Source organism: Geotrypetes seraphini, chromosome 14, assembly GCF_902459505.1.
Source record: "Geotrypetes seraphini chromosome 14, aGeoSer1.1, whole genome shotgun sequence".
NCBI classification, from domain to species: Eukaryota; Metazoa; Chordata; class Amphibia; order Gymnophiona; family Dermophiidae; genus Geotrypetes; species Geotrypetes seraphini.
The window spans coordinates 50772447-50797538 of record NC_047097.1 but is presented as its reverse complement, the minus strand read 5'-3'; the positions used below and the strand labels follow the sequence as shown (position 1 = coordinate 50797538).

At 47.9% G+C, this 25092-nt stretch overlaps 1 protein-coding gene across 10 annotated transcripts in view; it reads left to right on the top strand.

The window, feature by feature from the left end:
* SIN3A (SIN3 transcription regulator family member A) overlaps window positions 1-25092 on the top strand; it is a 290548-nt gene that overhangs the window by 135526 nt on the left and 129930 nt on the right. For 9 of the 10 annotated variants that reach the window (XM_033920021.1, XM_033920025.1, XM_033920024.1 and 6 more), the window contains 2 exons: window positions 2126-2284; window positions 22007-22093. In XM_033920021.1, coding sequence (XP_033775912.1) covers window positions 2126-2284; window positions 22007-22093 — 246 coding nt within the window. The remainder of the gene's footprint in view (window positions 1-2125; window positions 2285-22006; window positions 22094-25092) is intronic. The other variant, XM_033920027.1, reaches the window with a different exon arrangement.

Here is a 25092-nt window from a genome sequence, read left to right as displayed (position 1 = left end):
GAAGTGAAGAGAGAGGGGGAGGGAGGAGCAAACACTGCATGTGAGTAAGAGAGAGAGGGGAGAAGACTCTGAAGGAGATGGGTACCAGACCAATGAGGAGGGGGTGGAGAGATGGAAGGGAGAGGCACAGTAACAGATCAGATGCCATATGGAAGAGGCAGAGAAAAGGCAGAGAGTGGATGGAAGGAATAGAATGATGAGAAGATGAGGAAAGCAGAAACCAGATAACAAAGGTAGAAAAAAAGTCTATTTCTTTTCTTTGCTTTAGGATAAAGTTGTCCACTTGCCTTTCCTGTTTTTGTTTCATTCCCTCACTATATCTGTTTGACGTGTTGATCTTACTTCTTTTTTCTGTCTTTTCAAATTTCACCCTCCTCCTCTTTACTTTTCCAGATACCTATCAACTTTTCATCTCCTCACGTCCTAGCTCTCACATTTTCCGTCTTTCATCTACACCCTTTTACTATATTTCTGCCTTGTCACCCTTCCCCCTTAGCCTCTCACACATGGTTCCGCTATTTCCAGAATCTCTCCTCCCTCCACTCTTGTAGCCCAAAATTTTCTTTCCTATCCCCAACCTACTCATAAGTAAACATGTCTCTATCCTAACCCTCTTTTCTTACCCTGCCACCTTGGTGGTTTATTCTCTTGCCTCCCTCCCCCAATATGATCCCTTTACATTCCCTTTCTGTTCCCACCCTCCCTCCCTAGATCAATCATTTCTCCCTCTTTCCTTCCTTTCACTTCCTTCCAGTACTTCTTTCTAACTGACTGCTCTCCTATCCTAGAGTACCAGCAATAAAAGGTCTCAAAAAAGTTTATAAACAATTCAGGCTAACAGGCCTCAGAAATGCCTTACTGTATGTCTATTTTTCTTTAAAGAACATACAGGTTCTTTAAAGAAAAATAGACATACAGTAAGGCACTTCTGAGGCCTGTTAGCCTGAATTGTTTATAAACTTTTTTGAGACCTTTTATTGCTGGTACTCTAGTGTTTGATATTTAAGAAGGTCTAAAATATTCGAGTCTGGTACAGTGAGTTTGTATGCTCTCCTATCCAGCATCTCTCCTTTTCTTGCTCTTTTCATTCCTTTGTCCCTTAATCTGCCATCTCTCTCTCCCCTTCTGTTCCCATCATATCTTTCTCCATTTATATCCTCCCATTCCCAGTCTGGCATAGTCTGGCATTTCCCTATCTGTCTGCACCCCCCTCCCCCAAAGGCTACCTTAAAACAGCTCCGGGGGCTCCCATGGTTTAACATCTTTTCTCCGTCTTATAGTTAGCACAGTGTAATGGCATAGCGAGGGAAGGAGATGTTTCCTCCCCTCCCCCTCACATATCTCTTAAACATCTTCGCTGACAATGATCAGCATCTCCTAGCTGCTGCTCGTGCCAGTCTCAGCCCTTCCTCTGATGTAACTTCATGGTCCTGTGACCAGGGAGTGACGTCAAGAGCTGAGGCTGGAGCAAACAGTAGCTAGGTGATGCTTCTCGCTGCCACTGCAGATTTTGGAAGAGGTGGCTGGGCAGAGAAAAAGAGAGATAATGGCGCTCAGGGCAGTCCACCTTCTTCACCCCTTCCCCTTGCCTGCCCTGAGAACCTGGCGAACTGTGTTTGATTCCCAGTGCAGCTCATTGTCCTAATTACAAAATAAGTACTTGAAAGGCAGTACATCTAATCCCATCCCCTTTCCCTTCCCTGTGATGCAGTTTCCTGTTTCCACCTGGGCGGAATGCAGCAGAGGTGAAAGCTCCAGGGTGGCAGCAGGCAGCACTGCATCACTTTCAGCCTTGCTAGTAGTTTTCTGTGAAGAGAAATGTATTTAAAAGTAGACCAAGAATATGGGGGAAAGGAGACAGGGAAGAGATGCTGGACCACAGGGGGCCCCCTGGAGCTGTGGGGGCCCAGAGTAGCTGCCCTGTTCCCGTTCCCCCATCCTCCATTTCCTTAACATTGGCCTTGGTAATGGACAACTTAAAATTTCACGTTCTTCAGGATGAGTGTGTACAGTGATCAGGAACTAATGCTAACACACAAAACATTAATGTTTCCAGATGTTTATTCTCTCTGGTTTTAAGAGCCTTACCGGATGTTTTTGTGTTTTTGCCTCTTTGCATGCTAAGCTGTTAGGTAAGACGACGGCAGAAAAAGTGGACTCCGTTAGAAATGACCATGGTGGCACAGTGAAAAAACCTCAGTTGAATAACAAGCCACAGAGGCCTAGTCAGAATGGGTGCCAAACCCGCCGGTACTCAGGCACAGGAACAACACCTCCAGTGAAGGTGAGATCACATATTATACTCTTGTAGAAGCTGGAGAAAGCCATGCTGTATGTTATTGAAAGCGGTGTTCTTACTAGCCCAGTCTAGAACCTGTGGGTTATACCCATTAACCAGCAAATGGAGACTAATGACTTGAGTACTTTGCAGTGTTAGGTGGTTAGTATTTCTTTGGCGCCAGCAGATGTTGATTGGCAAGCCGTGCAGCTCCTGGACTAGTCAGAAGACAGCTTTTGCACTATTTGGAAGGACACAACTCCATTGATGAAGAGATGTCTAAATTTGGCTTTATCTTAAAAAAATTGAAATTTGAATTAAAAGAAACACCTGTAACTTATAGCTGAGTTTCTTCCTTCCTTCACTCTTCAGGACTTTCCTTCTCTCATTTAAACAAAAAACCTAAAAGGAAGTATGAAATAAAGTTTCTGATCCTGAGAATTTGGCTTTGTAATTAGAGCTATAGCCTCGGCACCCTGAGGTTGTGGATTCAAACTCTGTGCTTCTCCTTGTGACCCTGGGCATAGTAACATAGTAAATGATATACCATATTTTTCACTCCATAAGACGAACCTGACCATAAGACGCACCCTAGATTTAGAGGAGGAAAACAAGAAAAAACCCCATTCTGAACCAAATTCACCCTGCCAGGCTCTGCACCCAACCCCACACTCCTTGCCATGCTCTGCACCCTTTCCCCCTCCCTGCCAGGCTCTGTACCCTGTCCTCCCTCTGGTGATCTAGTTGTAGGCCGGGACAGGAGACAGGGCAGGCAGGCCTAGTGGCTGGCAGGCAGGTAGGGACGGGACAGGGCAGGCAGACCTAGTGGCAGGCAGGTCTTCCCCCTCCCAGGCAGCCCCCCCAGGAAGGCAAGCGCATTCCCCCTCCCAAGTAGCCCCCTCAGGCAGGCAGGCAGGAGCCCTCCCCCCTCCCAGGCAAGTAGGCCTATCCCCTCCAGGCCTCCCCACAGGCAGGCAGGCCCGACCTCACCCTCCTTATTTTTAATTCAGCTGCAGGCAGGAAGGCCCTGGCCCTCCTCCTCCCGGTACCTATTTTTAATTAAGCAGGGCAGCTCCCGGCCTCCCTCCCCCGTTATCTTTTTTTAATTCTGAGGCCCTCCCTCACTGGACATGGCTGCCTGGAGCACTGACAGCTGATGCAGCTTCCTCGGAGTCCTCTTCCCTGCTGCTTCCCTCGAGAACTCTCCTATTAAGAACTCTCACAGGAAGCAGCACGGGACCAGGCCGGCAGCCTTGTGCACCGCTCTGACGCAAGGGAAGAGGACTCGGAGGCAGCCGCATCAGCTGACAGTGCTCCATGCAGCCGCATCTAGTGAGGGAGGGCCTCAGAATTTACAAAAAGGTAATGGGAGGGGTTTGGGTATTCGCTTCATAAGACACATCCTTATTTCCACCCCCTTTTTGGGGGTGGTAAAAGTACATCTTATGGAGCGACAAATACGATAAAGACCTGAACAGTCCATCCAGTCTAATCAACAGTCACATTCATTATTTAAATTCTTTTCTTTAATATTTCTGGGCAATAGACCGTAGAAGTCCTCCTGGTACTGCCTTTAGATTTCCACTGCTGGAGATGCCATTGAAACCTACTCCAGCCTATCCTAACCATCCTTTCACTGGAACTTCTATCAAAGCCCTCCCCAGCTCATCCTAAACCAAATCACCATATACAGGACACAGATTGTGCAGGAATTCCCAGTATTGGCCTTAGTTTGTTTTATACCATTCATTCCACACTTTCTTGAATTCCGTCACCATTTTCATCTCCACTACTTTGGGAGGACTTTCCAGGCGTATACCACCTTCTCTGTGAAAAATAATTTCCTAAAGTTACTCCTAACCCCACAACCTTAATTCATGCCCTCTAGTTTTACCATTTTACTTTTTCTGGAAAAGATTTATTTTAATACTTGAAAGGTGATATAAACTTCTATATTATATAGGATTACAAACAACCAGGGCTGTGGAGTCGGTAGATAAATCCTTTGACTCCGACTCCCGGTACCCAAAATTGTCTCCGACTCCTTGACTCTACAGCCGTGCAAACAACTAGAGTGAGTGGGGTTTTTTTTTTCATATGCCAGTCCCGCAGAATAGAACAAATTCCCGACCTATATGAGGCAGCAAGGAGATATGAATATTTTAAAAAGACTATTAAAACGGTATTTCTTTAACGTCTCTCCAAACTGGGACAGAACAGATGGGGTTTTGCTCCTATACTAGGTGGAGACTGAGATGTTGACTTTTGGGTGTAGTACAAGTGGGCTGTGCAGTCCCATCTACAATCAATCTGTTCTCGGTCTCTAGCAGGCGGAGGTGTTAAACCTGTGCAGTCTTTCCTTTGGTTAGGGCCTGTTGAAGGTGAATAGTGCCCTTTTTTGTCCCTGTTTATGGGTGCTAGATAGAGCTTGGGGGACCCTTGTGGTGGTCTGTCTAACCTCGGGGATGCCACACTCAACTGGTTGAGTCTCTCCCTTCATTTTCCCCCACCTCCCCTAATTTTTTGGCTTAGAGGTGCCTCAGTTGTAAGCCTTGCCACAGTTCAGGCAAGGCATATAGTTTTGAGGGTCTTGTTAAAGTTTTACTAGGGGGAAACATCCTGAGGCAGTGCTGGTCTGAAGGGAAGCTTTTAATTAGCTTTAATTGAAGTCAATTGCTAACTGTCGGTTTTGGTTTTGGTTTTGTCGCAGTGAACACTTTAAAGGGGAAAAAAGTGCTCATTGTGTGCCCAATGAGCGGTGAACATGGCCGGCATGTGCACAAAGTGCTCTGGCTACTCCAAAGGGGAATCCTCATTGGCTTCGGGTGCTAGTGGGCAGTGTTCCCCTTCGTGCGAGCACAACTCATCAGCTGCAGGCAGTGGAGAAATCCAGGCTTCCCTTACAGCCCACACAGGGATTTCCCCAGTTGCCGACGGTCAGGGAAATAAGGTTTCCCTTACTACTGGCCAGGGAGCAGCTTCTTTTCCTTCCAGAAGACATTTGTATCAGTGCATGCAGTTCTTTCGGGGAGCCCGCCAGGGGGCTTCTCCTCTGCCCATCTGACCCAATGACTCATTGCGGGTCCTTCCCCCATTTCCGATGGGAGCCCAGCTGCCGGAGTTTTACCAGGAGTGGGCCAAGATCACAATGGATCAGTGAGTCCTAGAGGTGATTCTGGACGGCTATGCTTTTGAGTTTTCCTGACCATTGCCAGATTTTCTCCTCTCTCCTTCTTGTCAGGTAACTTGGATGCCTTTCAAGAGGCTCTGCTCAGACAAATGATGGCTGAACCTACGAGGGAATAAGCAATACTAGATCTGGTCTTCACAAATGGGGAGAGTATCTCTAATGTCAGTGGGTGTCCACCTAGGATATAACGATCATCAAATGGTTTGGTTTGATATAACAGCTAAGGTGGAGGGCGGCCACACAAAACTCAAAGTCCTAGATTTCAAATGTACGAACTTTAGTAAAATGGGAGAGAGTACCTGAAGAAAGAGCTGTTAGGATGGGAGGACATAAGGGAAGTGGAAAAACAGTGGTCTAAGCTGAAAGGAACAATAAAAATAACTACTAACCTTTATGTGAGGAAATAAAATAAAATCAAGAGAAAAAGGAAATTGAAATGGTTCTCTAAACTTGTGGCAGAGAAAATACAGTAGAACCTTGGTTTGCGAGCATAATTCGTTCCAGAAGCATGCTCATAAACCAAAGTGCTCGTATATCAAATCGAGTTTCCCCATAGGAAGTAAGGGAAACTCAGATGATTCGTTCCACACCCCAAAAACAGACCAACCCCTCCCCCCCTGAGGCCACTGACGCTGCTCACTTCGACACCACACCACCCCGTCCCTCCATAGAAGTTACCTGTCCCCATAAAAAGCAGCAATTACTTTTCACAGTTTTGATTTTTTTTAAGTCTTAGTTTATTTAAACCAACAATAAAATCAATATGAATAAATAGCAGTAAACAGAAATAAGAGATGCATTCTTCACCGGAAAGAATTTGAATAGACATTAGGTCATGTGACTGTAGGGTCGACCATTTCTTGTTAAAAGAAATAAGAGTTGGATTTTTTGTCAATATAAAGCTCATATCTGTAGAGCAACAAATCTGGTTCCACCATCTGGCATAGATAATTTGTGAGAGGTCCTTCCAAGATCCACAAATGGTTTTTAATGCAGTAATGAGTAAAGAATCAAACAGTACAGCATCAAAATAATTTAAAGCAGAATTGAGAGAGGCACTTTTCAGGACAATGGTTGCAGAAGAAAAATGTACCAAAACTGAACTAGAAACCCCCAATCAAACTCAGCAAGTACTTCATTTTGTACTAAGCACAATTGGTGGCATAACCATAAGAGGGAGCTGGGCCTCCCATTTTGAGCATAGCCCTCCTCAAAATGAACATCTCCCTTGCTGTAGCTGGTGGGACATTTTGTTTTTCCATCATCTTGGTCTCAGTTTCTGCTTTTGTCTGTCTTATACTAATTCTCTTTCCAGGCCTTGGGAACCCCAGTTCCATCCCTGCGGGAGTCCTGTGAGCCTGGGGGATCTCTGTGGGAGTCCCATGAGCCGGGGGAACTCCGCAGGAGTCCCGTGAGCCTGGGGGGGGATCCCCATGGGAGTCCCACAATCCCTGTTCCTGTGCAGACCTCAAGTCTGGAGGAATGCTAAAGAAGGAGTAATTAGGTTATTTCTTTCTTTTAGTCCCTCCAGACTGGCACAGACCCCGCCCTGTCATTTTTATTCAATGTTTTTTCACGAAGAGTATAGTTTTTTCTGCAGTATCCTTTTGTCTGGGTTGTTGGGAAGTTCAATAAGAGCAGCGGCATTTGATTTGTCTGGCTTAGCTGGTGAGCTGTGGGGACATTTTTGAAGGTTCTTATTCTAATCAGTCCAGCAATGTTTTTTCCTGTCCAATCCGGACAATTACTTGATATTCCCCTTCTGGGAGTGAAGTTGGTGTTTTATAGTTCACCGTTCTTAGTGCCTGCTTGGCTATTTATCAGACTGATTGTAGATGAAACTGCACAGCCCAAAAGTCAATGTCTCTGTCTCCACCTTCTGGCACAGAAGTGTAAACTCATCCGTTCTGTGCAAGTCTGGAGGGACTAAAAGAAAGAAAATTAGCAGATAAGAATCTAATTTCTTCTTATTCTATAAAATGAAGTATGGGTGCTGGAAAAACTGTTCTGTAGTGGAATAATGAACATTGTGTTTGAGAGAAGATGTATTTCTTATTGATTTGATTTTTTTTTTTTTTATATGGATGTTATGTATATTTTGTATGTGATTTTGTGATCCACTTTGGTGAAAAACGGACTATAAATAAACTATCTCTCTCCTGTCCCTCCTCTCCTCTAGAGTATACATATTCAGCTCTTCCAGTCTCTTCTTGTACATCTTTTGGCGCAAGCCCCATATATTTTTGTTGCTTTTATTTGCACTGCTTCAAGACTTTTTACATTCTTAACCAGATACTATCTCCAAAACTGAACAGAGTACTCCAGGTGGGGCCTCACCAGTGACCTGTACAGGGACATCAACACCTCCTTTCTTCTGCTGGTTATGCCTCTTTCTATATAGCCCAGCATTCTTCTGGCTAAAGCCAACTTCTTGTCACAATGTTTCATTGCTTCAGACCCTCAGATACTATCACCCCAAGGTCCCTCTTCCCATCCATGCATATGAACCTCTCATCTTATATGGTTCCCTCAGATTTCTACTCCCCAAATGCATCACTCTGCACTTCATCGCATTGAATTACAAACATTAGATCACTCTTCTAACTTTTGCAGATACACTCTGTTACATATTTTGGTATCATCCACAAAAAGGCAAACTTTCCCTTCTAAACCTTCAGCAAGCAATGTCGCTCACAAATATATTGAACAGAATCGGACCCAGCACCGATCCTTGTGGCAGTCCACTACTCACCTTTCATTCCTCCGAGTGAATTCCATTAACCACCACCCTCTGGCTTCTCTCCGTCAACCAGTTTCTAATCCAGTTCACCACTTTGGGTCCTAAATTCTGCCCATCACATTTATTCAGGAGTCATCTATTTTTTATTTTTTTTTATATAAGTTTACAAACTAAAGACAAGTAAACAATACTTGAATACAGATTTAAAATAATATCTGCCATCATATTTCTATTTTGTGTGTGTATTTTGTGCTTTCCTGTTGTTTTTGCCATTTATTTCTATTTTCTTTCATTACATATCAAAATTTTTTATTACTTTTTTGTTTTGGACCTGCAGGCATTTTTCGGCCTCTTCTCAGACCAGGAACGTCGACTAGTTTTGGGTTACTGCCTACTCGACCTCCCTGAACCATTGAGTTCTTTGATCTCACATATGTGTGTTTTTTTCTTCCATGTCCAAAGTGCCTAGTGGGATCAAGTGGTGCACTAAATGTCAAAGGCAAGGATCCATATAACTGGTGTATCCAATGTCTAGGTCCTCAACATCAGAATACTTCTTGCATGCTCTGCTTTACATTGCAGAAGAGGTCACTTAAGACCAGGAAATTGCAGTTTGATACTTTTTGGTGTCAGCTTCAACTGCATCGACCATGGCTGGAAATTCCAATGCTGATTGTCAACATTGAGCAACACTGGCAGCGACACTGGTACCGATGATGTTGACAACACCTACATCGGGGGAACTTCGTAAAAAGGCTACTCCTTACAGCGCTGCATATGTCTGGTAACGCTATAGAAATAATTAGTAGTAGTAAAAAGCTTATGCATCTTTCCTCCTCTGAACAGGCATCAGCATCGTCCCAGGTGTCATCACTGATGCACTCCAAATGTTGATGCACTGATGCAAGATCCTTACAATTGGTGTCTCCTCTAAAACATGCATCGACATTGAGGTCCCCAATGCTTCAACACCAAATGCAGACTGCGCCTACTGTACCTTTGTCAATATTGGTACTGACTCCATCACTCCAGGATCAGCGCAGAGAGCTGTTGCAGAAGAGAAACTAGGTGGATTGCTGCATTTGCACTTGAGGCAAAAATTTGCTTCAGTGTACCCAGCATCTGACCAGTCCAAAGCACCGCCCACAAATTCTATGAGGCCATCGATCTCTGACATCATGACATCGAGTGTTGAGATGTCCATCTTCTAGGGAGCAAATCTCATCATTTCAGTACTTCTCTCGACATCCATCTCACTCTCCTCGACACTTACCTTGATGTTCTACATCTACAAGGGATGACGTATGGCTCAGACCTGTCACCATGCTCTTCTAGCGACTACCCTGACTTGTCTGCAAATGAATCCTATGGAATTCCTTTTGATCCATCTTCACCTCTTCAACAAAGGTCGCCTCCAGAGAGTCTGTCTTTTACAAAGTTTATCAGAGAGATGGGGCTGGCGCTTTCAATTAATCTGGAATCTGAATCGCAGCTATGAGCAGAGCTCATGAATGCTCTTGATTACAGAGTGGCGTAAGGACTATATAAACGTCCCTTTACACAATCTTATGAAAGATGCCTTATTTAACTTTGAAGAGTGCTCTCTCGTTCTCTCTACCTTAAAGAGGGTGAACAACCTGTCTATCAACTTAAGTCTATTCCCTTCATTATCTTGAATGTTTCGATCATGTCCCCTCTCAGTCTCAGCTTTTCAAGGGAAGAAGAGGCCCAGTTTCTCTAATAGCTTCTCCAGTCCTTTAACCATTTTAGTCACTCTTCTCTGGACCCTTTCGAGTAGTATTGTGTCCTTCTTCATGTATGGCGACCAGTGCTGTACGCAGTATTTCAGGTGGGCGCGTACCATGGCCCGGTACAGCAGCATAACCTTCTCCAATCTGCTCGTGATCCCCTTCTTAATCATTCCTAGCATTCTATTTGCCCTTTTCGCCGCTGCTGCGCATTGTGCTGACAGCTTCATCAACTTGTCGACCAGTACTCCCAGGTCTGTTTCCTGGGGGGTCTCTCCGAGTACCGCACCAGACATCATGTATTCATGAATAAGATTTTTGTTACCGACATGCATCACCTTACACTTATCTACGTTAAACCTCATTTGCCATGTGGCAGCCCATTTCTCGAGCATGTTTATGTCACGTTGCAGGTCTTCACAATCCTGTGTCTTCACCACTCTGAATAACTTTGTATCGTCCGCAAATTTAATCACTTCGCTCGTCGTACCAGTTTCCAGGTTGTTTATAAATAGGTTGAAGAGCACGGGCCCAAGTACCAAACCCTGTGGCACTTCACTCGTGATGCTTTTCCAGTCCGAGTATTGTCCATTTACCCCCACTCTCTGTTTCCTATCTGTCAACCAGTTTTTAATCCCCATGAGGATTTTGCCCTCAATTCCATGGCTCACAATTTTTCGAAGTAGTCGTTCATGTGGAACCTTGTCAGACGCCTTCTGAAAATCCAGATATACAATGTCGACCAGCTTGCCCTTGTCTATCTAAACTAAACTAAACCTTAAATTTTTATATACCGCATCCTCTCCACGGAAGTGGAGCTCGGCACGGTTTACAAGAACTTAAAATATAAGAAGAGAAAGGAAAAGGTTTATATGAACTTATATATATAGAATGGAAAATAGAATTACATGTTGGAGAAGAGCCAAGTTTTCAGTTGCTTGCGAAATAGTTGGAGAGAGCCCAGGTTCCGCAACGGGATAAAGTTCGTCAAGCAAGATCTTTCCTTGCTGAAGCTGTGCTGGCTGGTCCTCATCAGCTCGTGTCCGTCAAGGTGATCAATGATGCGTTCCTTTATCAGCGCCTCTACCATCTTTCCCAGTACCGAGGTCAGACTCACTGGTCTGTAGTTTCCTGGATCTCCCCTCGAACCTTTCTTGAAGATCGGCGTGACATTCGCCACTTTCCAGTCTTCCAGAATCCTTCTTGAGTTGATCAACAGATTGACTATTAGTTGAAGCAGTTCAGCTATAGCCCCTTTCAGTTTCTTGATTACCCTTGGATGGATGCCATCCAGTCCCAGGGATTTATCGTTTTTAAGCCTATCAATTTGCCTGCATACCTCTTCTAGACTGACCGTCATCCCTGTTTCCCATCCTTGTTTCCTGCGTATAGCCTGTCGGTTTCCGGCATGTTGCGTATATCCTCTTCGGTAAAGACAGACGCAGAAATGTGTTCAGTTTGTAGGTGATGGTTTTGTCCTCCTTTAGTCCTCAACTCTCCAACATACCCTGTATAGGAGATGACCGTTTTGGAGACCACATAGAAGAAGCTACTCAAGAACAAAGTACATACTGATTGCATGACCACCTTGTCATCTTCTAAGTCAACCAAGTCTCAAGTACCAAGGAAATATTCTACTATCTTCAGATGTTCCACAAGCCAAATGGAAGTATAGACAACAAAGGCAGCAGAAGACCCAGCCAGAACCTCAACCCAAACAGCAGTCTTTTTGACTCATACTAGAGAGCATTGCCAGAATTTCTCAACCTTTACCTTACTCTCCTCATAGGAGGTCGACTTGCTCACTGTTCTCATCAGTGTTCCTTGATAACATCAGGTCCTTCAAGTGGTGAGTAAGGGCTATGTCCTTTGTTTTCAAAAAATAACAACAAACCATCCTCTTTAACTCTCATCAGAAGACCCTCCATCAGGAGCTCTCAGCCCTCCTCCAGCTCTATGCCATAGAACAAGTATCTATACAGGAGAGGGGCCAAAGGTTCTACTCAAGTATTTTCTCATTCTGAAAAAGTCTGAAGATTTCCGTCCTATTCTGGACCTCTGCGCTCTCAACAAATACTTGATGAAAGAGAAATTTTGCATGTTCTTCTCTGGGAACCCTGTTGCCACTGATAGAGAAGAACGACTAGCTCTGCTTTCTAGATCTCAAAGAAGCCTACACCCACATTCCCATCTCTCAGCCTGCAGAAAATATTTTTGCTTTTGAATGGGAGCATGTCACTTTCAGTACAAAGTACTCCTATTTGGGCTGGCATTAGCACCCAGAGTATTCATGAAATGCTTAGTGGTAATAGTAGCAATCACTTGTTCCCTTACTTAGATGACTTGAATCCAGGTCCCAGCACCTCAAAAGGCTCTTCTGGCCATGAATACAACAGTTCGTCTACTGGAATGCCTAGAATTTGCAGTCAGATATGAGAAATCAAATCTAGATCCCACTCAGACTCTAGAGTTCATTGGTGTCCTCTTAGACATGATCAAAACACATGCCTTTCTACCTCAACAAAGACTTGACACACTAATTCAAATATGTCAGAAAGTTTTCTCTTAACGCTGCATAACATCATGTCAAATGCTACGACTCCTCGGCCACATGACCTCTACAGTACCCATAACTCCATTCCCATCTACATCTTAGGAATCCGCAATGGACACTTTTGACCCAGTGGTCTCAAGCCACCGGACCTCTTTCCCAATAGCTGACAGTACCATCACATCTCTGAAACTCACTTCAGTGGTAGTTATTGCTGATCAAACTTTCCAGAGGCCTACTATTCCAGATGCCACCACATGAAAAGATATTGACAAGGCTCTTGGAGTTTTCCTGAAAGAGCTCTCCATATCAAACTCTTCCAGCTTTGAGCAATCCACAATGTTCTATATATATTCCAGGATTGTCTCCTCAATGAAGTAGTACTTATCTGCACAGTCAACCAGGTAGCTATGTATTACATGAACAAGTAAGGTGGTACAGAGTCTGCTCTTCCAAGAAGCGATCCAGATCTGGTCCGGGGTGATGCCTCTCAACATTTTCCTGAGAGCAGTCTACCTAGCAGGAAAGCAGAACACTTTAGCTGACAAGTTGAACATACTCCTACAGCCATACGAATGATCACTTAACTCTACTACATCTATTACATCAGATCTTTGCATATGGGGAACCCAGAAGATCTCTTTGCTTCCCCCTACAATCACAAACGTCCACTCTTCTGTTCCAGACTCTAAACTCCCAATTGTCTGGAATTGGATGCCTTTCTCCTCGACTGGCGGGACAAGTTCCTTTATGCTTTCTCTCCATTTCCTCTGCTCATGAAAACTCTACTCAGACTTCGCCAAGAACAAGCCACCATGTTTCTCTTAGCACCTCGGTGGCCACATTGACATTGGTTCTCTCTCCTACAGCTCAGCAAAAGAGATCCCATCATACTTCATATCTTTCCAACCTTGCTGTGACAGAACAAGGGTTCTCCTCCTCCATCCCAATCTACGTTCATTAACTCACTGTGTGATAATCTTTCTCCCAACCAATAAAATGCCTTTGCATTCTCTGCGCCATTGTTAAAGCCTCTAGAAAGCCTTCCGTGCAGTGCTGCTATCACTTCAAATGGACTCGTTTCACAATCTGGTGTAATAGCACACACTGGATCCAATTACCTGTTCTCTTCCTTTGGTCATAGATTATCTTCTGCACCTCTGACTCTGGACTAAAGGTACAGTTCATCTCAGTGGTATTAGTGCTTTCCATATTCAACAGGACAAAAAACACCATTGTCTGTACATCTTTTGGTTTCCAGATTCATAAAAGGCCTTCTCCATACCAGACCTCCCATCGAGCTTCCTCCAGTCGCTAGGAACCTTAATGTTGTACTTTCCATTCTGATGCAGCCTCCATTTGAACCACTCAACTTCATCCCTCAAGCATCTCGCTTGGAAATAGTATACCTCATATCTGCATGCGAAGTCAGTGAACTTCAAGCGCTTGTGTCAGATCCATCTTATACAACATTCTACCACAATAGGGTAGTTCTTTGCACTCATCCCAAGTTCTTCCTGAAGGTTGTCTGAATTTTATCTGAACCAGCCAATAGTTCTTCCTGTCTTTTTTTCAAAATCACATTCTTATCCTGATGAAGTAGCACACCACAGCTTGGACTGCAAAGTGCTTTTGCTTATTACCTGCATTGCACCAAGGCTCACAGAACTTCCACTCAGCTGTTCCTGTCATTCTATCCTAACAGACTTAGTGCTCCTGTCACCAAAAGAACCATCTCCACATGGCTGGTGGACTGTATCTCCTTTTGCTATGCTCTGGCTGGGCTGTCGTTTGACGGCTGTGTCACTGCACATAAAGTTAGAGCAATAACGACTTTAGTAGCTCATCTGTGTCCTACTCCCATTGAGGACATCTGTAAAGCAGTCACCTGTTCCTCAATTCATACATTCACATCCAACTATTGTTTGGAGAATCATTCCAAATGGGATACCTGGTTTGACCATTCAGTTCTACAAAATTTATTCACCATTTAGACGCCAACTTCCCTCCAATGCTTGTGGTTTCACCAAGCTCGTGTTAATTGTCCGTAACCCTCTTATCAGAGGCATGATCCTGGCAGCTAGGGAGTTCTACATGTGAGAGTATGCTGCCTGCTTGCCTCCGGATAAAGCAAAGTTACTTACCAGTAGCAGGTGTTATCCGAGGTCATCAGGCAGATATTCTCACAACCTACCCTCCTCTCCTAGTTGCTGTTATCCCAGGACAAGCAGGCATGATATTCTCACATGTGGGTGACGTCATCTACGGAGCCCCGGCGCGGACAGCTTTTCAAGCAAACTTGATTGAAGTTTCAAGTTTGCACACTGCACCACGCATGTGCATGCCTTCTCGCCCACTAGAGGGCGCATCCCACCTCGTGGTCCTCAGTTCAAATTTTTCCGCGGAGCAAGAAAGCCCTGTGGATCTGAGCTCCAGTGTTTTTGCCTTCTAGCTGCCGCGTTTAGTTTGTTTTCCCTTCGAATTAGTTCGCGGTGCTGTTTTTCCTTTCGGTTCTTTTAAAAAAAAAAAAAAAAAAAAAAAGTCTTTCGTTTTTCATCGGACTCCGGGGGCTCCCGGAATCCGTGGCCGCGGGACGTCGGTACGTTCCCGGCCTTCTTCTTTTTCTTCGTGGATGTCCCGTCCTGTTACGGGATTCAAAAAGTGCAGCCGGTGTGAAAGGTTGCTTTCCATCACCGACCCTCACCGGTGGTGCATTGTCTGTCTTGGGCCCGAACATCCGACAGACTCGTGTGATCGCTGTGCTACCTTCCAAAACAGGGCCCTCCGTCGCCGTAAGGCAAGAATGGCCGAATTGTTCGCCGTCGACGCACCTAAGGCCTCGACGTCGGCCTCGGCTTCGGCCCCAGCCTTGACCTCGGCCTTGGCGTCCTCGGGGGCCTCGGCCTCACCTCGGCCCTCTTCCTCGAAGGCGTCGTCAGTGAAGCAAGCTTCGGGTAAGTCCTCTGTTCCATCCCCTTCAGCAAAGAAGCCATCCTCGAGTCAGGCCAAGGCGGGTGGGTCGACCCCGGCCCCGCATCGGACCTCGACTCCGCACACCCCGAGGGAATACTCGAGACCGAGGTCGCCCTCCAGGGAGTGTGCCCCGGACTCGGAACTCCCCACCTTCGTGGGGATTCCGGCCTTCCAGGATCTCCTCCGAGCTCTGATCTCATCGGAGCTGTCGGGAGCCCTGGAAGTGCTGCAGCGTGCTGCGGTTCCGGCGGCCTCGACCTCGGCCGGGGCGCCTTCGGTCTCGGAGGCCCCGGCCTCGGCTCCCTCGGGAGCCCCGACCTCGGCGACCTCGGTCTCGGGTACGGTGGCCCCGTTCGCCTCGGTCTCGGCCCCGCCCCGGACCTCGACCTCGGGGGAACCCCCTGAGCGGAGTGTAAGGCCCAAGGAAAAGTTGCGCAGAGTGCGCCGTCTTTCCTCCTCTTCCTCCGGGTCTTCCAGACACGCCTCGCCCTCGACGCGACCTCGGACGGGGCGTCGATCGAGGAAGTCTAAGCGACCCCGAGGCTCGCCTCGGCGCGACCGCTCCTCGTCGTTCGGGGGCGAGGCGCTGCAGGTGTCGGAGTTGCGCCTCGACAACCCGAGGCTCCTCCGCTCACCTCATGGGAAGTCTTCCCGGGCCGCCTCGCCGAGGAAACGGGAGAGTGTCCCACGAACCCCTGGGTCCTCACCCAAGGGCTCTGCGAGGAGGATAACTTCCCCTTCCCCCTCGAGGGCCCTCGAGAGGGGATCCTGGGATTCGGGATCGGTTAGGGATCCTCATTATTCCCATGAGGCCTCCCCCCTCTCCTCGGTGGGGCGGTCGAGAACCCCGTCTCCCCAGGCTAGGCCGTCCTCATTTTCATCCTTCGTTCAGGACATGGCCCAAGCCCTGGGGATTGACCTGATGGTAGGCTCTCGGTATTCCAAAGAATTTTTGGAGGAACAGGACCTCCCCACTCTTCCTAGGGAGGTGCCTAGACTCCCTCTCAACAGTGTCCTTCTGCAAACCTGGCTGAATAACTTGTCAAACCCTCTTACAGTCACGTCTGTGCCTTCAAAAATGGAATCGAAGTATAGGACGATTCCCCCTAAAGGGTTCGATAAGGCGCAGCTCTCACACCAGTCTCTTCTGGTGGAGTCTGCTCTTAAAAAATCACAGCCCTCACGGGTCTCTGTGGCGGTTCCACCAGGCAGGGAGGGGCGGACCCTGGACAAGTTTGGCCGTCGCCTCTATTCAAATTCCCTGATGGCCACCAGGGTTCTAAATTACGCCTTCACCTTTTCCTCCTATTTGCGTGGTATGGTGAAGGACCTTCCTCAATATCGAAACTCGTTACCGGACTCCCAAAGAGCAGGATTCGATAAGTTTATGTCCAACCTGTCTCAATTGCGGTTGTACCTATTCCACGCAGTGTACGACGCCTTTGAGCTGGTTTCGAGGGTGTCGGCCCTCGCGGTGGCCATGCGCCGCTTGGCCTGGCTTCGCACCCTCGACATGGACCCAAACCTGCAGGAACGCCTGGCAGACTTGCCTTGTGTGGGGTCCGAGTTATTCGACGAGTCATTGGATGCGGCGACCAAACGCTTGTCGGAACAGGAGCGCTCTCTAGCATCCCTGGTCCGCCCCAAACCTAGACCCCCGCCGCAGAAACCCTTTCGGCCTCCGCCGCGCCGATACCCTCAGAAGTCGACCCCGGCTTTCTCGAGACCGCCTCCGAGACGTCCGTCTCAGCGAGGCAGAGGGGGACAAACCCAAGCCCAGGCGCAGGGCCCTTCTAAGCCCGCGCCTTCCTTTTGACGGGCTGAGCGGACGGGGCGGGTTCCCCTCCGCACTTTCACAGGAACCCCTTCCTATCGGGGGCCGTCTTCGGTCCTTCCGGGAGGCATGGACCGGGATTACCTCAGACGCTTGGGTGCTCCGGATCGTCTCCGAGGGCTACTCGCTCAACTTTGTGTCCTCGCCGCCGGACAGTCCCCCAAGTTTAGTCCCCTGCAACCGTTCGCAGCTACCGACCCTTATAACCGAAGCCAAAGCCCTCTTGAAGCTTCGGGCGGTCGAGCCGGTCCCCAAGGACCAGTGGGGTACGGGGTTTTACTCCCGCTACTTTTTGGTCCCAAAAAAGACCAGGGACCTGCGCCCCATACTGGACCTCAGGAAGCTCAACAAATTCCTGGCCCGGGAGAAGTTTCGAATGCTATCTCTCCCGGTTTTGTACCCCCTCTTGGGGGAAGGGGACTGGATGTGCTCCCTCGACCTGAAGGAAGCATACACCCATGTTCCGGTGCACCCCGCCTGTCGAAGATTCTTACGATTCCAGGTGGGGGACCTCCACCTCCAGTACAGGGTACTGCCCTTCGGCCTGGCCGCGTCCCCACGAGTATTCACGAAGTGCATGGTGGTGGTTGCAGCAGCCCTCAGGTCACGTGGACTCCATGTGTTCCCTTACCTGGACGATTGGCTCATCAAAGCCCCGACCAGGGAGGGGGTTATCTCAGCGACCCGACAGTCTATTGCCTTCCTGCAAACTCTCGGGTTCGAGATAAACTTTCCAAAGTCTCAGTTGAGGCCGTCGCAGTCTCTTCAATTCATAGGTGCGGTGCTGGACACGGTGCGCCTACGCTCCTACCTGCCGACCCAGCGGTTGGAAACCTTGGTACGGATGAGCCGCCAGGTCTCCCAACTATCGAGGGTGTCGGCCAAGCGCATGATGATGCTGCTGGGCCATATGGCCTCGACGGTACATGTCACGCCGTTTGCGAGGCTACATCTGAGGATCCCTCAGTGGACCCTCGCGTCCCAGTGGCGTCAGGAGTGCGACCCGGTGTCTCGCCTCATTTCGGTAACTCCGCCCTTGCGGAAATCGCTGCGTTGGTGGACAGACTCTTCAAATTTGTCCATGGGGCTATTGTTTCGCACTCCGCCTTTTCGCAAGGTCCTGACCACGGACTCCTCGGAGTACGCGTGGGGAGCCCATCTCGACGGTCTTCGCACGCAGGGCCTGTGGTCGACAGAAGACCGTCAGTGTCATATCAACGTGCTAGAGCTGCGAGCCATCTTCCTAGCACTTCGAGCCTTCGTTCACATATTGCAGGACCAGGTGGTCCTCGTCCGCACGGACAATCAGGTGGCAATGTATTATGTGAACAAGCAGGGAGGAACGGGGTCATGGCCCCTCTGCTCCGAAGCTCTTCGCCTCTGGGAGTGGGCGGCCTCCCGGAACATCTTCCTCCGGGCGGTCTACATCCAAGGAGAACGGAATTGCCTGGCGGACAAACTGAGTCGACTTCTGCAACCGCACGAGTGGACTCTACACTCAGCAGTTCTACGCGAGGTTTTCGCTCGCTGGGGAACGCCACAGGTGGATCTGTTTGCCTCTCCGGAGACACACAAACTACCACTATATTGTTCTCGGATGTACTCGCAGGACCGTCTGGAAGCGGATGCCTTCCTACTCGACTGGGAAGGGAGGTTCCTGTATGCATTCCCTCCGTTCCCTCTGATCATGCGAACGTTGGTACACCTAAAATCGTCCACGGCCACGATGATTCTCATAGCACCTCGGTGGCCGCGTCAGCACTGGTTCTCCCTGCTGCTCCAGCTCAGTGCCAGAGAGCCTCTTCCTCTGCCTGTCTCTCCTTCTCTGCTGTCTCAGAGTCAAGGATCCATGTTACATCCCAATCTGCAGTCATTGCACCTGACAGCCTGGTTTCTTGTTCCCTGACTCCTCCGGACCTGTCTCAATCGGTGAAGGAGGTGTTGGAAGCCTCCCGCAAGATCTCGACGAGGCTTTGCTATGCGCAGAAATGGACCAGGTTTTCCACCTGGTGCTCGTCTTTTCACCTGGATCCGGTATCAGTTCCGGTATCCTCGGTTTTAGAATATTTGTTTCATTTGTCGCGCTCCGGCTTGAAAACCACTTCGGTGCGGGTTCATCTCAGTGCGATTTCTGCTTTCCACCAACCTCTGGAGGGACGCCCTCTGTCACTCCATCCCTTGGTGACACGCTTCATGAAAGGGTTACTCAGGGTTTGTCCCCCTCTTAAGCCTCCGTCTGTCGTGTGGAATTTGAATGTGGTTCTGGCTCAACTGATGAAACCCCCGTTTGAGCCACTCAACAAGTCCCTCTTGAAATTTCTGACTTGGAAGGCGGTGTTTCTAATTGCCCTCACCTCCGCCAGGCGGATTGGGGAGTTGCAAGCCATGGTTGCGGACCCTCCTTTCACTGTCTTTCATCACGACAAGGTGGTTCTCCGCACCCATCCTAAGTTTTTACCTAAAGTTGTTTCTGACTTCCACCTCAATCAGTCCATTGTCCTTCCTGTGTTCTTCCCGAAGCCCCACTCCCATCCTGGCGAGACGGCGCTTCACACGCTTGACTGTAAGAGGGCGTTGGCATATTATCTTCAACGCACCAGGTCTCATCGGAAGGTTCCTCAATTGTTTTTGTCCTTCGATCCCAATCGATTAGGGCATCCAGTTTCCAAGCGCACTCTGTCTAACTGGTTGGCCGCTTGCATTTCCTTTTGCTACGCTCAGGCTGGCCTTCCTCCCCCGGGTCGAGTCACGGGGCACAAGGTCCGAGCGATGGCAGCTTCGATAGCTTTCCTCCGATCCACTCCGATGGAGGACATATGTAAGGCTGCCACTTGGTCTTCGGTTCATACATTCACCTCTCATTACTGTCTGGACACTTTATCCAGGAGTGACGGCCGGTTTGGCCTGTCAGTTTTGCAAAATCTGTTTTCCTAAATTGCCATCCTCCCACCTGCCCTTTTTTGGTTAGCTTGGAGGTCACCCACATGTGAGAATATCATGCCTGCTTGTCCTGGGATAAAGCACAGTTACTTACCGTAACAGGTGTTATCCAGGGACAGCAGGCATATATTCTCACAACCCGCCCGCCTCCCCGGGGATGGCTTCCTTGCTAGTTATGGAACTGAGGACCACGAGGTGGGATGCGCCCTCTAGTGGGCGAGAAGGCATGCACATGCGTGGTGCAGTGTGCAAACTTGAAACTTCAATCAAGTTTGCTTGAAAAGCTGTCCGCGCCGGGGCTCCGTAGATGACGTCACCCACATGTGAGAATATATGCCTGCTGTCCCTGGATAACACCTGTTACGGTAAGTAACTGTGCTTTTTAGCATTTGTACTGAACTGATGGTCTTGTGAGCTGGCGTTTGGTGGGAAGGCACTTGTGCATGCACAGTAAGGGCAGTCTCTAGATTTTTAAAGTGACAATAGATTTTTGTACTGTCTGTACCGGGCTCCGTGGATGATGTCACCCATGTATGAGAACATTGCTTGCTGTCCTCGGATAATACCTGGTAAAGGTGAGTAACTTCACTTTCTCAGAGGCATGATTATGACTTCTAGGGAGTCCCACATATAAGAATATACTGCCAGCTTGACATTGGATAAAGCACAGTTACTCACCTGCAGCAGATATTATCCGAGGATAGCAGGCAGACATTCTTACAACCCTCCCACCTCCCCTATTTGGCTTCTTAGCTTTGTTACTGATCTAATGGTCCTGCAAGCCAATGTCTGGTAGGAAGGCACCGGCATGAATGTGGTAATGGGCAGTTTTAAAATGACTATACTTTTGACTGTCTGTGCTGGATTCCGTGGATGATGTCTCCCACATGTGAGAATATCTGCCTGTTTTCCTCAGATAACACCTTATGTTTTCTACCTAGAATGGTTCAGTGTCGTTCCATCTTTAAGTGAACTTTTCTACTGCCCTGTAACCAGTTTAGTTACCGGGACTAAATATTTGTAGATTAATAGCCATGTATAGAAGACATTAAATGTAGTGGAATTAAAGGTACATTTGGGGAATAGGTAAAAGACCCAATTCATTTTAAACTCAAAATTTGCTATAAGCCAGGAGATATCCAGCAAGAACAGTTAGCACTGTCCTGTTTTCACGGAGGTAGCAGATACATGCTAAGAAGACTTGGATATCCATTGCAGTGCTCAGAATTGGTGAGGTAGCAGATGGCTGGGAGATTCAGCATGCTAAAGTTAAGAGACCATGCTTCCATTTTAGTGTGGTTTTGTCTTAACCCTTTCAGGACCAAGGGACATATTTGTCCCATAACTTTAAAATCCTATAAATTTTGATTGGGATAGTCTACAGTTCTAAATTTGATATGTACGGATTCCATATGATACTGCCTTTATGTAAACAAACTGGTTCCGACATTCATTCATTAGCGTCGTTGCTAGATTGACGAGAAGATTCACTTGCCACACTGTCCATAAGCCAGAAGTGTGATTTTTTTTAAATAAAAATAATGATATTTCACAAAAAAAATCAATTTTTTGGCATCTGCAAGCCCTTTTTACCATAAAAATGTCGTCAAAACCACAAAAATTGGCCTACGATCCTTATGGTCCTGAAAGGGTTAAAGTTGTAATTAATAGTTGTAATCTTTCTGTAGGACTGCTGCTTGTACTTCAGAATTGCTTTGCCTTTATTTTTCCTGTTTTTTCCCCTTCCCACAGAAAAAACCAAAGCTGCTGGGTTTAAAGGATCCGTCTTTTGAGGTCGGCAAGTATGGGGCTGGTACAGAATCTTTGTTCTTTGAGAAGGTAAGAGCTTGGTGCTGGACATGGCATGGATCCTAGATTTTAATAAGCTTGTTTTTGCTGAAATTTCATTTTATTCTTTGTATGTGGATAGTTGGAAAAAATAGGGAAGAATGTATGTATAGTTAGGTAAGAAAGGTGTGTAAATCCCAGGCAGAACCAGTTTTAGACATTGCGGGGCCCTGGACAGAATTTAAGAAGTGAGCCCCCTGATCCCCTTTCCTCTTTGTCCTCCCTCCAACCCTCCTCGTGCTGCTATTTTTATATTTATTACTGAACTGTAGGACACAAATTGTTGTTTCTCTTTCTGTGGTGTTGCATTGTGTGCATTTAATTTTGTCTACATATGTTATATTTTTATATATTTACCTTTAGAGCGGAATAACATAGCTGACTCTATTTTATCCTAAATGTTCTTCTCTGGAAACCCTGTTGCCACTGATAGAGAACAACTAGCTCTGCTTTCTAGACCTTTAGGTTTCATCATCAATTTCATTCTTTAGTGTCTATTAGAGAATGACACGGTGGCGGTTACCCGTGGCTAGCCGCGGGTAACCCACCGAAACGGGGAAGAAAAAATAGTGGCCTCTGCGGAACGGGGACAAGGCCATTCACCGCCCCGTGGAGCGGTGAATGGACTTGTCTCCACAGTGAGGCAATCAAGGATCGCGCGGTCCCCACCCGGCCATCTCCCTCCCTCCACCTTACTTTAGAATTGTAGAGCACTGTTCCTCAACCGCCGGTTGAATTTCTGCCGGTCCACGCGAAAAAAAAAAACCTCTCCTTTTCCCCTGCTCTCAGTTGCTAAAGCCGACAGGAAGTCTTTCCGACGTCAATTCTGACATCGGAGAGGACGTTCTGGGCCAGCCAATCGCTGCCTGGCTGGCCCAGAACGTCCTCTCCGACTTCAGAATTGAGTCGGAAAGAAGACTTCCGGCTTTAGCAGCTGCAGCATGGCGGTAAGAGAAGGGGAAAAGGAGGGAGGCTTTTTTTTTTTTGAGCGGCAGGGAGGCAGCAGGCTGGCTTTGGCTAGGGAGGAGAAAGGTAGACAGGCAGGCAGGCTTCGGGGGTGGGGGTGGGACAAAAATTCTTGGTATGGTGGATGGGATAACTACAAATGAAGGGGAGAGAGGGTGTATTTACACTTTATATGATACCTATATCGCTGTAAAAGCAAGTCTGATTTGTTTCAGAATTCAGATATATTCAAATCATTGCCACGAATCATGGTTTAAAAGCTTTACCGGGTAGTCCTGCTCTAAAGGTGGGGCTAAAACCAGAATATCTACGGCATTATTGTATTTGGCCAGGCAGGCTCATCCTAGCACGCTGCACATGCTGAGAATTTGCAGACCGAGGCCAGAGGGGAGGCAGTGAGAGGGACATAGGAAGGAGGCACTAGGGGCACTAAAGACATGGGAAGGAGGCACTAGGGGCACTAAAGACAGGAAGGGGCACTAAGGGCATGGGAAGGAGGCACTGGGGGCACTAAAGACATGGGAAGGAGGCACCGGGGGCACTAAAGACATGGGAAAGAGGCACCGGGAGCACTAAGGACATAGGAAGGAAAGAGGGAGGGAATAGAAAGGGACAATTCTTGGGCCTGAGTGCAGAAAGAAAGAAAGGATACACAGACAGAAGGAAACGCAACCAGAGACTCATGAAATCAATCACCAGACAGCAAAAGTAGGAAAAATGATTTTATTTTCAATTTATATCTGCTGTCTATATTTTGCACTATATTTGTCTACTTTTCTATAGTTACTGAGGTGACTGAGCTTGCGGAGATGGGGCGGAAACAGGGTTTTAAAATTTTAGTCCTAGTTGTTTGCCGGTCCACAAAATAATTACAGTGGTACCTCGGTTTACGAGTGCACCGGTTTGCGAGTGTTTTGCAAGACGAGCAAAACATTCGCAAATTTGGTGCCTCGATGTACGAGCGCCCCCCCCCCCCCCCCCCCGCGAACCGGCACCTTCCCTGCCGCCATCAGGCACCCCCCCCTCGGCGCAACCTGAGATCCCCCAACCCATCCGAACCCTCTTCTTACTTCCAGTGTAGCCTCCGCATCGGCACCGGCACCAGCATGTCCTGTGCCCGAAAATCTGCTTCCTGTGCCGGGCCTTGAGCATGTGCACGTTCAACTCTCGGGCCTTGAGCATGCGCGCATGCTCAAGGCCCGGCACAGGAAGCAGACTTTCGGGCACAGGACATGCTGGTGCCGATGCCGATGCGGAGGCTACACTGGAAGTAAGAAGAGGGTTCAGGTGGGTTGGGGGATCTCAGGTCGTGGTGGGGGGGGGGGGTGCCCGATGGCGGCGGGGGGGGGGCTGCCGGTTCGCGAGGGGGGCCTTTGGGGGGAGCAATGCCGGTTCTCGTTGGGGGGGGCAGCGAGGCTGGCCTCGGGGGGGGGAAGGTAGGGGGGGAACATATCAAAGCAAGTTTCCCTTACTTCCTATGGGGAAACTTGCTTTGATATACGAGCATTTTGGATTATGAGCATGCTCCTGGAACGGATTATGCTCGTAATCCAAGGTACCACTGTATTTTATTTCTGCCGGTCCATGGGTGTAAAAAGGTTGAAAAACACTGATGTAGAGTATGCCGGCTTTCTTTTTCGCCCAGCCGCACGCGTTCAAAAAGCCGTGCACGCGCGGCTGCTCGAGTTGATCAATCTTCTCCTCTCTTGCAACTTCCTGTTTCCGGTTGCGTCAGAGGAGAATATTGAACAAATGAGCAGCTGCGCGTGCGGCTGCGCGAAAAAGAAAGCCGGCATACTCTACATCTAAGGTGAGGGAGGGAGATGGCGGAACGCTGCAATCGGTTGGGTGTCTGCTGTTTTTGTATCACTGCCTGCCTGCGCTCACTTTCCAGATCCTCCTGCATTTTTAGTGTGCACAATTGACCTGATTCAAGCTATAGGTGAACATGGGGGACACGTCATTGCAAGGGAGGACAAGTCAATTGATTTATTTTATGTTCTGTTTTTACTACAGGGAAGAGG